The sequence below is a fragment of the Ananas comosus genome, linkage group 12 (assembly GCF_001540865.1).
Source record: "Ananas comosus cultivar F153 linkage group 12, ASM154086v1, whole genome shotgun sequence".
Classification (NCBI taxonomy): Eukaryota; Viridiplantae; Streptophyta; class Magnoliopsida; order Poales; family Bromeliaceae; genus Ananas; species Ananas comosus.
This window is the reverse complement of record NC_033632.1, coordinates 11,953,420-11,968,176: the sequence shown is the minus strand read 5'-3', so window position 1 is coordinate 11,968,176 and position 14,757 is coordinate 11,953,420. Positions and strand designations below refer to the sequence as shown.

Below are 14,757 nucleotides of genomic sequence, written 5' to 3'. Positions count from 1 at the left end.
AAATTTAAAAGCTATAATAAAAAATGCCAAAAAAATTCATATAGTCTTTTATGCATTATAAAAATTATTTTTTTAACTTTCAGTATTTATTGAGATAAATAATTCTAAAAAGCTCACTGCAAATTTTGATTAAACATAGTAGTTTTAATATTTAATCGAAAATTCTGAAAAGTAGAGTTGAGTTAGTATACAGTTCAAAATTTAAAACTATTCATCTAAATAACTTTTAATTTTTATACTTTGTTAAATTGATATTAGGGGGGAAAATAGTATATATTTAGAAAATAATGGATGATGTTTTTGATGGATTGTTTGGAGTGTGTTTGGTTCAGTGGAAAGCTGACCCGAATTTTTTTTTTTTCAGCGAAAAATAATTTTCCGATGTTTGTTGTCTGTTAAAGAAGAAAATTTGAATTTTTTTTTTTTTACATATCCTAAGAAAAATTGGGTTCTTGTTTTCCACTCAAAACGAGCGAAAGACGAAAACCCATCAGCAAAGCACGCGGCTTGGGGGCAGGAAACGCCCAGTCCATAAGGTCCACTTCACCTCGTGGACCGCATGAGAGGGAGTCCACGGTGGACCATTGACTTCTCTCCCTCTTTTATATATATATATATATATATATATATATATATATATATATATATATATAATAGGATTAATTTCATACAGGTCCTCGCAAATATGGTGAATTGCAGATATATTCCTGCAAAGTTCAACTTTTATAAGTTATTCCTGCAAAAGTCCTTAATGTATTCAGATATGTCCCTGCCATTAGTATTCAGTAGAAAAATTTAGTTAGCCACAGTTAAAATACTTGATCATGATTAATTAATAAGGTAAATTGATAATTTTGCTCTTCTTCTTTTTCCTCTTCCTCATTTAATCCAAGGTTTAATGACTTATTCTGAAAAAAGTCACAGTTTCAAACTAGGGTGGAATATTTTGCAGGGTTTGATAAAAAGATTCATTCGGCTCAAATTTAGTAAAATTTTTTTTTCTTTTTTTTTAAATTCAAATATTTATAATGGAGGGTTAGATGCAATTTTTCATCCCAATTAATATTTTCAATTGAATTATTTGATTTACTTTTGAGAATAAAATTTCAAAACAGGAAAAAGGAATTACTAAACTAGATTGATAAGTAATAAATAAATTCCATTATGACATAAATACCTCACTTGAGAATTTATTATCCCATAACAAAATCAATAAATAATTAATCTATTTGATTTACAATATTTCTTAATAAGATTTTTAGGAATACAAATTAGGAATGGAGAATTTGTATGTTTAGCTCACTACAAAAATCTGACGTGACAGAAATTTACGATTCTCATAACATCTTCAAATTTCTCAAATTTTTGAGAATTCAAAACTCATATCCTCTTTATGAATAAAAGTCTTATATTAAACTTATTAATGTAACTTAGTTATTTTGCAAGTTGAATCAAGCACAAATATAATGTAAAACTCAACTTAAACAAGTTGCTATGCACAAATATTTAATTTTAAGCTTAAAAAAATATTATAATTAAGCTCAACTAAAGCAAGTGCTCATAGTAATGTTTCAAAGAAGAGCCCTACAAATGCATTATAAAAACAATTCCACTTCAACTCACATGTGATACAGAATTATGCCATGAACATCCATGAACTCAAATGAATGGGTAAAATAATAATAATAATAATAATAATAATAATAATAATAATAATGCTCCCTTAATTAAATTAGTTGATTTATATAATAATGGACAATAATAATTGTTTTAGTGCAAATTATTTTAAATATTAATTGTGTTCCCAAATCCACATAGATATTAGAGGCCCATATGTCTTCATACTTAAAAAATATAGGTTAAAATGCACTTTACCCTCTCCAATATATTATGTATTGTAACTTAATTTTTTAGATAAAAAATATATATATTTAACCTTACTGAAATGTTACGTCGTTTGCATTTAACCTCTTAGATAAAAAAAATACGCACTCCACCCCCTTGAGGAAAAAAAGAAAAAAATAAAAAATTAAGGTATATATATATATATATGATCATTCCTTTTTCTTTTTTTTTTAAATACTCTAATTTGATAGGATATTTTTTATCTTTTGAGAAGGGTTAAGTGAATATTTTTTTATATTTAGAGGATAAAGTATAATATGTGATATATTGAGGAAGGTTATTTGCACTTTAGCATTAAATCTAACTTAATAACACCATGATATTCTAGCTTATACCCATCAATAAGGATGTCAATGGATACTGATATTTGAAATTTTATCCGAATCCATACCTAAGCGAGCGGGTTTACCAACGCTTGACGGATATGATTTGGAAGCGGGTATAAAAAACTGAATGGATTTTCTTTGTACCCAACCAGACCCAACCCTGACCCAGACCAGAATTGATTTTATATTATATAATATATATGAATTTTTGATTGCATATATTTGAATTTGTATTTTGAAATTTTAGATTTTAATATAATATATTTCGAAAGATGGTAAAGAGAAGTAATCATTTTGGGTTTGCGATGTTACTGGTTTGGGCTTTATTTGGGTTCAAGTTAGGATGTAGTAGACTATCAAAATCCATCAAATTCGAATTTCGAGTTTGACTGTCGGGTTCAGATTCGGTTTATGAAAACCCACCAAAATCCAACCCATTGACATCAATACCTATCCAATCTATTGACGCCCTTACCCTGAATCTGACCGATTGATATTTCGGGCTTCATCAGAAGTCTAAAATGAACTTTTGAGCTCCAAAAGCAAAATTTCTAGTTTAAAGCAATGGTGTCAAAAACTATTAATGCTTTTTCGAACAGCACTAAACAAATTAATTACCATAAAGATAAACTAAAGATGTAACATTTTATCACAGCCCAAGTACACCTAAGTCAACCAAGAGAGCATGCATGGAACCATCCTTGCCAACACACCATATGCTTAATTAATAAAACCAACAAGTGTACCAACAAAGCCCCTAACTATTCATAATAAATAAATGAGGATAGTACATAAATAAAAAGTCCACTTATTAGGGTCTATTTGTTTAGATTTGAAAATGTAGTGCGATAATTATTTTCGTTGTTTGATTCGCTGTAATAAAGATAAACTTAAAATTCAAGTTACCCAAAATAGCTATGGTCAAATAAGATGAAGAAAATAATAATAATAATAATAATAATACAATGGGTAATGCTAACTATTTAAATATATTTGATTGGAGTACTAATAACTTTTTTATTTAGTTTACATACTTAAAATGTGATGAAAATTGATTAGGTAAATTTTAATATGCCTTTCATTTAGTTTGCATATTTTTAAAATATGATGAAAATTGATTAATTGAGTATTAATATTTTCAAAGCTGGAGAGCTTTGTTAGTTAATTCACGAATTATTAAAAATTCGAATTAAACGGTCCGTTTATAATTTTTTTCCAAAGAAAATGAATTATTCGTGAATTTTTGGATCAGCCGAATTATTCGCGAATTATTTCTGAATTATTGAAAATCTGAATAAAAAACTTATAATTTTTATATTTAAATATAGATTATCTTATATTTTATATTTTATACCGAATCCGTTTTTATTTTATATTTTATATTTTATACCGAATTTTTCAACGAATTTAAAAATTAGAAAATAAATTTTATGCATATTATACCCGTACCGAATTTTTACCGAATCCGAATTAACTAACTATGCCACAGAGAGCGAGAGGGGTCTCTTTTAGAATAGCATATAGTTTAGGGGGTCTTTATAAATTTTTCACCTTTTAAAAATGAGCTTATATAGTGATAAGGGTGCAATATGGGTAATCTCAAAATGCGCCGCAACCACATACAAATCCAAATTCAGTGTTTGATTTGAGGCATTTAAATCCAACAATCGTAGTTTAAACTGTATGAAAAGATCCAACTGCAACAGTTCAAACTATCCCTAAATTGGTTACAGTTTTAACTAGGGCTTTTTTTTTGCAAATAGCCCCCTTACAAAAAAATTTTTTAAAATTGGCCCTGTTAAAAATTTATTTGCAAAAATAGCCCCGGTCCCACCACGCAAGCGCCACGCGGGCGGGGCTGGGCCAGATGGTTAAGTTGAACACGGTGAACCATTCACCGTGTTCAATACAAAGTTTTTGTCCAATACAAAATAACTAAGGTCGAAATATTTGTATTGGACACGGTGAATCATTCACCGTGTCCAATACAAAATTTTTGTATTGGACACGGTGAATGGTTCACCGTGTTCAACTTAAACACCTGGGCCCGCCCTGCCCGCGTGGCGCTGACGTGGCGCTGGCGTGGCAGGGGCAGGGCCATTTTTGCAAATAATTTTTGGACGGGGCTATTTTTGCAAATAAAATTTATCAGGGGGCTNGGACCTTTTTTGCAAATAATTTTGGACGGGGCTATTTTTGCAAATAAAATTTGTCAGGGGGCTATTTGCAAAAAAAGCCCTTTTAACTACAGCAATCAGAGCGAATTACTTTAGACAAAAGATAAGCTAATCTCCCTAATCACTTTTAAACAAAACAAAAATTCCTTTTTCACATGGGAGATAATAATCTCACCAACACATACATATGAAGTGATAAAATATTATAAATAATAAGCTTCTCAACGACATGCAACTAAATAAATTATTTAAAGTTGCAACGTTTTATGCCACATCCATTCAAACAAAATATATAGAGTTATAACTGTTGTATTTCTGGCTGCACTGTATTTTAAATTACATCTAGCCAAACGGCTCCGTAATAAGATAAATAAATAAATAAATTGGTTGAAGTAGAGCCACTATATTACCGTCATGTGCGGCTCCGAAATGAAACCAAAATTCTCATTTCTGCTTCCTGCTACAGCAGAAAGCTGGCCCGTCTGTTTGCCAAATGCTTGGCTTTTGCTTCTCGAGCAGAAAAGCGAACTTCTCGCTCCCGAACTTTTCGACTAATTTTAAGCACTTCCTTGTGTACTTTCAAAAACAATATACATTGGTAAAATTTTACAGAGATCCCCCTCGACTATTCGCGCTCTTCGAAATGGCCCCTCGACTTTTATTTTATTTTATTTTTTTCATCCACACCTTTTTCCTTGAACTGGATGATTTTATTAGACTCAAATGAGTTCAATCACTTTCAACTTAACATAATAACTCAAATCAAAAATAAATAAGTAAATAAATAAAGTTGCGGGGGCCATTATGAAAAGAAGAAAAAAGCCTATAATTGAGAGGGTTTATAGTACATAAATGTACATAACATTGCCCAAAAAATATATACCATAGTTTTAGTGTTAAAGATATCCAGGATATCTCACTGTTTTTACTCTCTCACTTTCATAAATTTATGGTAACAATGAGAATTACGCATTTTAAAGCACTTACAAGAGATAGACGAACTCGATAGAACACGTTCAACGACGACGACAAAGAATACCCACGCGCTTGTATTCTGATCCTCGACCAAACATCCCTGGATGCGAAAAGAAGCCTAAGCTTTCCCGCAAAAAAATGCGCATGAAATAGGGTTGAAAAGGTCAATTTATAGTAAAAGCTTCGTAACCACGCATGGAATTGCACTGCACGAGAAAGCCGAATGAAAAGTTCAGAGACTAAGTTGCGAAGGGATATGAGTAGTACCTTGTTGAGAGGAAAATCAATGCGAGACCGGAAGCAGATGCGCCTCAAAGAATGCAGCAACTCCCTTGATCCCTGCGCAGATCGCGATCGTCAAATAGTAGACAATTTAGGTAGAAATTGTAGTTTGATGTTTTTATTTTATGAAATATATACGGAGCCAAGAGTCCTACTTTTTCGAATCTCCGTAATTACTCAATGCTTCTTGAAATTTGTTCCACAGCGGGCCGGTCTCCTGAAGGTTGACGTTTTCAGGGCCGCCGAGATAAGCTTGAACGATGAATTCGTGGCTCCTCTCCCTATATTGTAGCCATAATGGAACACGGATATATCATAATGTTGCTTGTTTTATAGATTTTTAAGCGAAAGAAATAAAATGGTTTGCGCCGAGGAATAGTTTCTTGCTACAGAAGAAGCGGAAGCTTCAAATTGGAGCTTATTGCTTTCGGAGCCTAGAAGCTTATCTTAGTCTCCCGCCACAGTAAAAGCCCTAGACTTTTTGTTCACCAAATGTGTAGCTGCTGCTTCTCGGAATAGAGAAGCTATGCCAAAAGCGAGGACGAAAAGGGAATTAGAACACGAACCTCCCCTCGTACTCGGAAAGCCACGCCAAGTAGGCCGCGCCAAAGTACATGGATACGAACGGGTTGTACAGATCATCCACCGAAGTGACTTTATATGCCCTACAACCGACGTCCCTGGAAAAAGGAGTAGATGGTAACAAAATGTCAAGCATGTCATGGTCTTGAAATTTATTTTGCAGAAAATTTCACTAGCAACTTCTATAATTTGCTGTAGTCCATAGAACAGGGAAAAGAAATGCAAAACTTGTAACACCTAGAAAAACCTGCATTTAAGCACAAATAAATTGTTTAGGGTTTTTTTTTTTTACTGAAGTTATATGTGGGGAATAACACCTACGATAAAGTAATTTCCTTTACATGTTGTTGTTTAATAAGAACTAATTATTTAAAACAAAATATCTGCTGTCGAACAAAACCGATGACATAGATTCTGCAAATCATTGGACACGAAGAAAGTTACAGATAAGTAGAAAAGTAACAGGGAGTAACTTGTAAAGCCAGAGAGCAGTAGGATAGTCAATTCCCATTAAGCCGGTCCGTGAGCGTATTCCGTTAACAAACCTCATACTGCATACCTCGGCAAGCGCAGCTAGAGCTGTCTGCATAGAGGACGAAATTTAGAAGCACAAAAATATAAACACTTAAACGGTAGATATATCCGAGATAACCAACTCATCACAATCGGAATTTGATGTGCAAAAAGAAAAGGACAAAAGAAGGCTCCCAGCATGTTAAGCTCATCTAATTCCCCAGAAGGGAAACTTCAACATTGTATAGTTTTCGAAATTTCCAAGATATATATACATATATATACCCCTGTAAAATCTGAATATTTGTTTATGTATGCCTCGAAATGGCTCTCTTTAAGTTGGGAATTCACCCAATAGTATGGTTTATAATAGAAAATTTCCTTAAAAGAGGCTACTTTTGCAAGGGTTGATGTGTGAGAAATCAGAAATGAGCTTCATGGATATAAATAAATAAAGTTAAAGATTTTTTTTAAAATTCAACAGTAATTTTATTAAGTTCTGACCACTTTTTCACCTCACAGAACTGTCGATTTGTTAATTGTTGTCTGTTAATTTTAACATGCAATTGTAGAAAATAACTAAAATCAAAACAATAAGTCGAGGAGTCGTCGGTCGATAAAATAATTTGGAGGGTTTATGTCAAAAGGCCGTACAGTCGGAGGAGGTCTCCATACATTTTCAGCTACTAATATAGCAACGAGAGGGAAGGTAGTTAGTCGGCTTAAACTAGTGTATTATTTATTATCACTTTGGCATCTTTCGCATTCCCCGAAACCATGATTACGGTTATTCATAAAAAAAACTTACAGGTTTTACTCCTCTTGAACTGAAGTGCCGTGAAATGATAATTTCAGCAACTGCCTGAAATATTAATTTGCAGTAAACTTTTGAGCCACGAAGACAAAAGGAGTAGTCGATAACATACTAAAAACTGATGAAATAAAACCACGTACAATGGCAACAAAAGACTTGATTGAGTTGACCTGATTACTAACGATGTGAAATGAACTGCAATTATTCTTCATAAGGAAACCCAGATTTTGTAGCAAATAACAATGAGTACTTAATCCGCAATTAAGCAAAGTATTTAAGAGACGATATCGTATTGAAATTACTAGATTTAGATCTGCATACAAAAGTGAAGCAACTCGAAAATGCCAACTACAGCATGAAAACAATCCAGAAAATGTTTTTGAATAAGCCTTACCTTCACCTCAACTCGAGAAAGATATGGCCTCTTCTCTGAGTCGTGGGAGAAACGAACTCTCCCACGCCTTTCGCCGGATTTTGCCCACTCCTTTAGAACATCAGGATGCTTCCACATTTCTTCCATGTCTTCTGCAGATACTGCCGAGTCCCAGAATGTGCATTCTTCACCTATCACCCGTACAGTACAATAATATACCATTAGAAGATACACTAGATTGCCCATTTTGAAAAATTTGAGATCCAATGTGTATATAAACATGTATTCTCATAAATGCAGGAAAAGTTACAACCTGCCTTTAGCATACGAGCCCTTAGACCGTCAGATGCTAATGGATTATCGTCATAAATTTCTTCTGCTCTGAAAATTAGATGGCAAAAACAGACATAGATGAGCATAAAATACGTAATTAAGGGGAATTCAATTGCATCAGCGTCCTCAACCTTTTCTTCTGTTAAGCGAAGTTTCAGTTTGGTAATCGGTCTCTTACACTCTTCTGTTTTAATAGACAAAGATGCCCAAATATCTCTTAAACAGAGGTTACATGGAATTTTCTATCCATTTCACCAAAATAATTGAAAGGAAAGGCTACAATTGCAGCAACATAGAGTTGAGGGACCTAAGCACAGAATGATTCAGGACAAAATACTGAAACTCACTGAAATTTTGAGGTCCCTTATTGCAATTTATTCCAAGTTCATAGAAGTTTTAAAACTAGTTCGATGGGGAAGAGACTTGTACAGTCGCTTGCAAAAAAAAAAAAAAAAGCCAAAGCGAAAAATGGCAGCAATATTTGGTTTTATATGGGGTAGAAAAAATCACAAAACCTCTTAGCAAGTAAACTGTCTCTGACTGATAGATATCTTTGGAAATAATCTGCTGTCGATTTGTGAGTAGCCTTCTTTATGCCTCCTCTATAAGCTCTGATAACAAATTCTTCGCTTCTTTCTCTGTGATACCATTTTCTCAAATATTTTAGTTGGACATAATCAAGAGTACAAACTAGATTGAATATAAATTATATAATATAACATATATATATACACACACACACATATATATCAAATGTAGCATACTTTCCATCAGAAGAGGACAGCCATTTTATGTAAGCAGCACCGAAGTACACATTCACAAAAGGCTTGTACAGCAACATTGGATCGCCCTCTACTTCGTAATTTCTGTACCCCATTTCCCTACGAAATCAACCATAATCAATCAAAAAAGTTTCATAATTTCCATGTCTCGGAATAAGGAGAATTGGGACTTGTTTGGTCCAGCGGGACCTTTTGCAGAAGCTTTGTTCAATGATCAAAGAAGCACTTAAAGGTTTTTCCATTGCGAACATCTTCCTCTTGCAGCACTAGCCAAAGCTTCAAATCGGAACTTTTGCTTTTGGGCCTAAAAGCTCATCGTATCTTCCAGCGACAGCAAAAGCTCAAAATCTTTCGCTTTCTCTATAGCAATGCAGCTATTCTAGAAGCCAGACCAAACAAGCACTTGGGGCCCATTTGGGGCACTACAGGGTGCAATGTAACTGGATAAAGTGTTTTGAGAGTATCTTGTTAAAAGTAGAGGCAATAAGGATATAACTATTTAATTGGAATCCTCCTGACAAGAAAGTCTTCTCTGCAGAGGGATTTCTTGTAGGATTCGTACAAAGCCAATCTAAGGACATCATATCAGCATCTGAAAGTAAATCAAAGCAGTATAACAATTTCAAGTTGAAAAGATAGCAGCAGTATTTAGTTGATATTTGGTTGGACAGGATTCTCATATGGAATCCCTATTACAGAGCAGACTTCCTCGCTCTCGACAATTCTCTGCAGCAGAAACAGAAGCTCTCTGGTGCTTTTAGGCCTTAAAATCTGGTTTCTACTTCCCTCCACAGTGAAAGCTCAAGGTTTTTCTATTTCCAAAGCACTCTAGTGCCTCAGAAGGGGTGCTTGTAGCTAAAAGAAAAAACAGAAGCCAGGCCAAACAGACAGTTATCTAGTACGCTTGTGGCACTTAAGTACCTAGCAAGCCATTCTGCGACTTCGGGGGCAATCTGCATGAGACCAGCCGTTCTCTCCTTTTTCTTCTTATCATAATTCTCAATTAAAAGTATTCTGTTGCTTGCAATTTCAGCAACAGCACATAGCATATCCTGCACTAGAGAATAAGACCACTATATTCAGGCAATTTAGTATTATGAGAGTATAATTGATAGTAACAAAAGCATCACAAACAATCATAAGTTATACACATAGATATGAACTCTATTATAGTTCGTTTTCTCAAATTAATGAATGCACCATACACCTTCCCATATGTTGATCTCCTGAGAGAGAACACAAATTAGCTTGCAAAATGTTGGAAATGTGATCACTGTCATAATTTTTTCTGGAAAGTTGACATTACTTGAAACCCTTTTATTCAATCCACCGTGTATTAAGGTAAGGCATCTGAAATATAGATAGTGTAGCTTACTACAGTGATGTGTAAGCATACAAAGAGTATTCTGAGTTTCCAACTTTATTGTGGGAGAAAGGACATCAAGTTCCATCAGAATACAAGCATTCGTTAGATTCCTTCAAGAAACTGCCAAATGAATTTCATTTAAGTTGTATCATTATTGCCTTGCAATTTAAATTGATGGTTCTTTACTTCCGTTGCAAGCCTTTTAGTATGCAAATTCAACAGATTTTTAAAGACATTCTGGCTCAAAATGCATTACTTGCTCTTGAACTATTTTTTCCGTAATAAAAAGATGCAGAAGTTAAAAAAAAAAGCGAAATGAAATAGTTCAAACTTTGCAGATACAAAATCACGCATAAAATAGATTTAACACAATTATAGATGCAGGTGGGAGCTGTGAGGAATATATACATATATATATATATATATATATATATGTAGAAACTTTACCGGGTCTAGCTGTGAATTGAAATGTCTTTGGACAATAATTTCAGCCACAGCCTGAAAGACCCAAAAGAGAATTAAGAAAAATGGAAAAGGTACTTCAATAATAAAGAAACTGTTGCTGAAAACCTTAATAATATGTAATATAAGTATATAACCAGCAACCAAGTTACCATAAATGCTTTGATCAGTTAGTTGTTTTCTCAAAACAATAAACGATAAAAGATAGAAAGAGCTTCAGCTTATTAAACAAGACAAAACTGTATAAATTTTTAAGATAAATTATAATCATGCATGATTTTCTCAAGTTCGTAATGATTTAAGCATGGAGCTAACGAAGTAACCCTCATTTCTGTTTGAGTAAGATAGGGCTCCCCGTCCGGGTCCCTCGAGAGGTGAACTTTCTGACCCATTCTTTCTCCCGCGTCGATCCATTCCTTGCTGACGGCAGCATTCATCCACATAGATCGCATGTCCTCCGGATCCACGCAGTCATCCCAATATTTGAAGCTCACAGACATCTTAAGCCTATTTGGGATGCTTGCTGGATCTACCGTAAAAAAAAAATGCAAATTTGTCATCATATACTTAGAAAGGATATGAGATATTCATGATGGCTGCACAAAAGAGTAGCTAAAAAAAACTAAAAGCAGTAAAATTTGTGGAACTGAAGGTGTTTTTTCACCAATTTTCTTGCTTTCGATAATCCATAAATGCTCTCTACAGCATCAAATCCAAGCGCAATGCTTGTTTGATGTGAGCATCATGCCCATATATACAAGTTTTTCATGGCCAAGCCATGATACCAAGCACATTACTTGTAACATACATCCTGATATTAAAATTTCCCCCAAATTCCTACATTGGATCCTGTGAAATAAATATCAAATTGCACCAAAGAATCATACATCTTTACTATGACCGAACCAACGAGCCGGCAGATTCACACTTCACAGTAGCCAACAAATCGGTGGCACCGTGACCCTTAAACAAGTGATTCAAGATCTTCGAGCCATCGGCTCTGATACGATTTAGTAGGATTACCAACACAACAAACTCTACCACAAAAGATCTCATATCGATCATACGCAGAAGCACAAGAAACCACATAAATCAAGGAACTCGAACATTGGAATTTGGAACTCATCCAGCCCAAAAGCCGAAGCCCGTAATTACAAGCAATGTATCAAACTCTCTACTTCTTTTACCATGCGAACACCTCCGCACTCTTGCTCCATGTAGAAATTCTCCCAAAAACATGATAAAAATGGCACCTTTTTCCAAATTACATAGCAAAATCAGTACTTGTTCTAAATTAAACCTTTCAAATTTCACACCACCTATACAATCATTTGCGCGTAAAGTAATACATCAACTCTCCACTTATTTTTCCGTATAAACACCTCAACACTCTTACCCCATCTAAATCTATTGTTCTAAATTAAAGCTTTCAAGCAATCAATTGGCACAAACCAATCAATACAATGAGGAGCTCATGCTAAATGATTCATCATATCCCCAAATTCCCAATAAATCCAGAACCCATTACACCAAAAGCCCAAATTAACCAATATTGGATCATTCAATGTGGGGAAAATTAGAGAAAAGAGGTAGAGGAGACGATGGGGAGTCACATACCCGGAGGAACTGGGGGGATGCTACAATGGGAGGAGCTCCTCTTCGTCTCCAATGGGGATTTGGAGATCTATGCAGAGAGAGAGAGAGAGAGAGAGAGAGAGAGAGGTGGGGAGGGTCTAAAATTAGTAAAATTAATTGAGTTGGATATAATTAATTAATTAATTAATTAATTAATTGTCGGGTAAAAGTGTATCGAGAGCCCGAAACTATAGCGCATTCTGAAAAAGACACCTCAACTTTTATTTATTTAACTTTTTATTTTTTGATTAAGATGCCCCAACTTTCTTTCTTTTTTTTTAATTTGAGTTTTTATACTTGGTTAAGTTAAAAATTTTGAGTATATTTTATGTCTTAATTAGCTATTAAAATTTGATTAATCAAAGTTTTATTTTCTATAAAATAGATTAAGTTGTTAAATCTGACAGAATTATCGGTTAATTTGGTAAAGTTTTTAATTTATTTGGCTAAAAAAGAGAAAGTTTGGGGATTTCATATCCAAATTTTAATAATTAAAATTAACCTTTTGTACTTAAGAATTAAATGCTTCTAAATTTTCACGTATAATATATTGTGATATTTGATTATTTTTAAAATTCAGGATTTTATTGTAAAATAACATTTCAATATATTATAGGGAAAACTTCAAAAACCCCCTCTGTGGTTTCGTAGTTTCTCACTTTGCCCCCCTATAGTTTAAAATGTATCAATTTACCCTCCTGTGGTTTTTTTTTCTCTTTTTTTTTTATCAATTTCATTATTTTTTTCTTAAATTAGTGATAATGTTAAAATTAAATGGTACTAAAGTGAATATTTGATAAATCTAGGTGGATATCTGAAGTTTTTTGTATATAATTTAATGAAATATTAACGAAAAAGCTACTGAAAAGATAAAAACGAAACCACAGGGGGGTAATTTGAGATATTTTAAATCACAGGGGGGCAAAATGAGAAACTACGAAATCACAGGGAGGTTTTTTGAAGTTTTTCCTATTATTATATAACAAAATTTAGAATTTTTTGGTGAGCGGGGACTAAAATTCATTATATGAAAATGCTGGGAGTCATAAGTAAAAGTATACAGGCACCGTCGCCATTTCGTACTAGTACAGGGACTATTTGTAAATTTTACTCTCGTTGCAAATTGCAATAGCACTTTTGCGTAAGCTCAAAGGGAGGGAGGAGGGACAATTTTGCATTGAGACCCCTCAACTTAACAGTAATTTTAGTGTAGTCTAAACATTTATTTTTTAGTTAATATTTTTCTTAATTCTTAGTAATTCTAATTTGTACTATTTACTAGCTATGAATGGAATTATAGATTTCAAAAAAGTGCCAAAATTGTATAAAATAAGAAAAAACTAAGATCTAAAAAAATATTAATTGCAAAAATTAATAATTCAAAATTTAATTTTTCCTTACAGTTGAGGGGTCCTTTTTACTATAACGTATGTAAAATTGGTAAAAGTTAAGGACCCATTTGAAATTGACTTTGATGTAGACACATTGCCAAACAACCCCTCTTTTTGATTAATTGCGTGTGACGTAAGGATCTATTTGCAAAAATTATAAAAGTAGAGTATTTATTTAGAATTAGAGTATTTTAATTAGTATCATATTATTTTTTTGAAAAAATTATTAGGATAATATCTAAGATTGCTATTCAAAATTTTAAAAATATTTTTATTTATTCCTAAGTACCAAAATATTTTTATTCATTTAAACTAGAGTGATCCAAATGCTTTAAATGTGGAGATTTTTTAAAAATTTTTATCTTAAGTATTGTAATTTTTGGCAAATATTATTAAATTTGAGAGTTTCTAAATATGGCCCCAAAATGAAAAACATAAGGCTTTTTTGAGGAACCAAAAAAAAAAAAAAATTGAGAAGGATTTGACTTTCAAAGTTTTTAAATTTTAGAGTTTCAACGTATAGATTAATACTTCAATTAGGAATGTCAATGGGTACAGATATCCGAAGTTTTATCCAAATCTAAATCCAAACAAAACGAATTTATTCGATGCTAAATAGATATAGGATATACATATAAAAAATAAAAATATGACGGATTTGAATTCGGGTATAGATTTTGTTTGTATCCGATTTGAATCCGAATTCAAACTGATTATATATATATAGTCCGGCTACTATACTCTTATGAGTATAGAGCCTTTTGTACTCATAAGTTTTTGGCCGTTAGATCTACCCTTTAATTATTTTCACCCGTTAAATTATACTATTCAACCAACCACC

The 14,757-nt window shown here is 33.1% G+C and overlaps 1 protein-coding gene across 4 annotated transcripts; it reads right to left on the bottom strand.

Annotated features, from left to right (window-relative positions):
* LOC109718756 lies at positions 5,211-12,641 on the bottom strand. 4 transcript variants are annotated; one of them, XM_020245159.1, is made up of 14 exons: positions 12,508-12,641; positions 11,214-11,419; positions 10,876-10,926; positions 9,984-10,114; positions 9,045-9,161; positions 8,796-8,918; positions 8,261-8,328; positions 7,969-8,138; positions 7,569-7,622; positions 6,721-6,830; positions 6,232-6,345; positions 5,821-5,946; positions 5,651-5,722; positions 5,211-5,506 (listed from the first exon to the last, which is right to left on the bottom strand). In XM_020245159.1, the coding sequence occupies exons 2-13, from the start codon at positions 11,388-11,390 to the stop codon at positions 5,695-5,697; spliced, it is 1,269 nt and encodes a 422-aa protein (XP_020100748.1). In that variant the 5' UTR covers positions 11,391-11,419; positions 12,508-12,641; the 3' UTR covers positions 5,211-5,506; positions 5,651-5,694. The 4 variants fall into 4 exon arrangements, with proteins under 4 accessions (XP_020100748.1, XP_020100746.1, XP_020100747.1 ...); XM_020245157.1 differs by having other exon boundaries at positions 5,211-5,501; XM_020245158.1 differs by having other exon boundaries at positions 5,211-5,483.

What these genes read in the sequence shown, in the direction of transcription:
- LOC109718756 (XM_020245159.1), bottom strand. Translation starts at nt 11,390, where the DNA reads ATGTCTGTGAGCTTCAAATATTGGGATGACTGCGTGGATCCGGAGGAC. An exon ending in TTTCTCGAGTTGAGGTGAAG is followed by an intron (nt 7,623 to 7,968) that starts GTAAGGCTTATT and finishes TTAATATTTCAG; the next exon opens with GCAGTTGCTGAAATTATCAT. An exon ending in AATTACGGAGATTCGAAAAA is followed by an intron (nt 5,723 to 5,820) that starts GTAGGACTCTTG and finishes CGATCTGCGCAG; the next exon opens with GGATCAAGGGAGTTGCTGCA.